This window comes from Ceratosolen solmsi, unplaced genomic scaffold (genome assembly GCF_000503995.2).
Source record: "Ceratosolen solmsi marchali unplaced genomic scaffold, CerSol_1.0 scaffold9, whole genome shotgun sequence".
NCBI lineage: Eukaryota > Metazoa > Arthropoda > Insecta > Hymenoptera > Agaonidae > Ceratosolen > Ceratosolen solmsi.
Window position 1 is genome coordinate 652,685 of NW_011948452.1, and position 509 is coordinate 653,193.

The following is a 509-nucleotide window of genomic DNA, read 5'->3' on the forward strand; positions in this document are numbered from 1 at the left end:
ACAGTGCCAGACCCTGATACCACTGCAGAAGAACTGTCAGATGCTTTTTCGCTTGCCGAAGAAACTCACAAGACCTTCATTAAAGAAAATGCATACCTACGTACAATCTGGCCCACTGAGCAAGACACTGAAGACAGCATTCCTACCAATATGTTATCAACCGAAGCATCCCAATTTGTAACGATACGAGGGATTCTCAGCAGGCTTCGCCAAAAATTCAAGATCGAGTGCAATGAGCAACAGCCCACACTACATCCGATAAGAACACATGGAAGTCGACTGCCAACAATTAAATTACCCAAGTTCAGTGGAAAGCAAGAAGACTGGGACGCATTCAGTGACCTCTTCGAGGCACTTGTTTTGAAAAGCAAAGAAATTAGTGAAGTGGAAAAGCTGCACTACCTATTTACCTCAGTCGACGACTCGGTTCTACCTTTTATAAGGGGATACGCACTCACAAAGGAATCCCTAATGCCTGCATGGGAAACATTAACAGAACAGTTCAGGAA

The 509-nt window shown here is 44.2% G+C and overlaps 1 protein-coding gene across 1 annotated transcript in view; it reads left to right on the forward strand.

The window, feature by feature from the left end:
- The first annotated feature begins 150 nt into the window (after positions 1-150).
- The window catches only part of da (transcription factor daughterless), a 27,979-nt gene continuing 27,620 nt past the window's right edge, over positions 151-509 (forward strand). The window contains exon 1 of the mRNA XM_011505189.1: positions 151-426. Coding sequence (XP_011503491.1) covers positions 151-426 — 276 coding nt within the window. The remainder of the gene's footprint in view (positions 427-509) is intronic.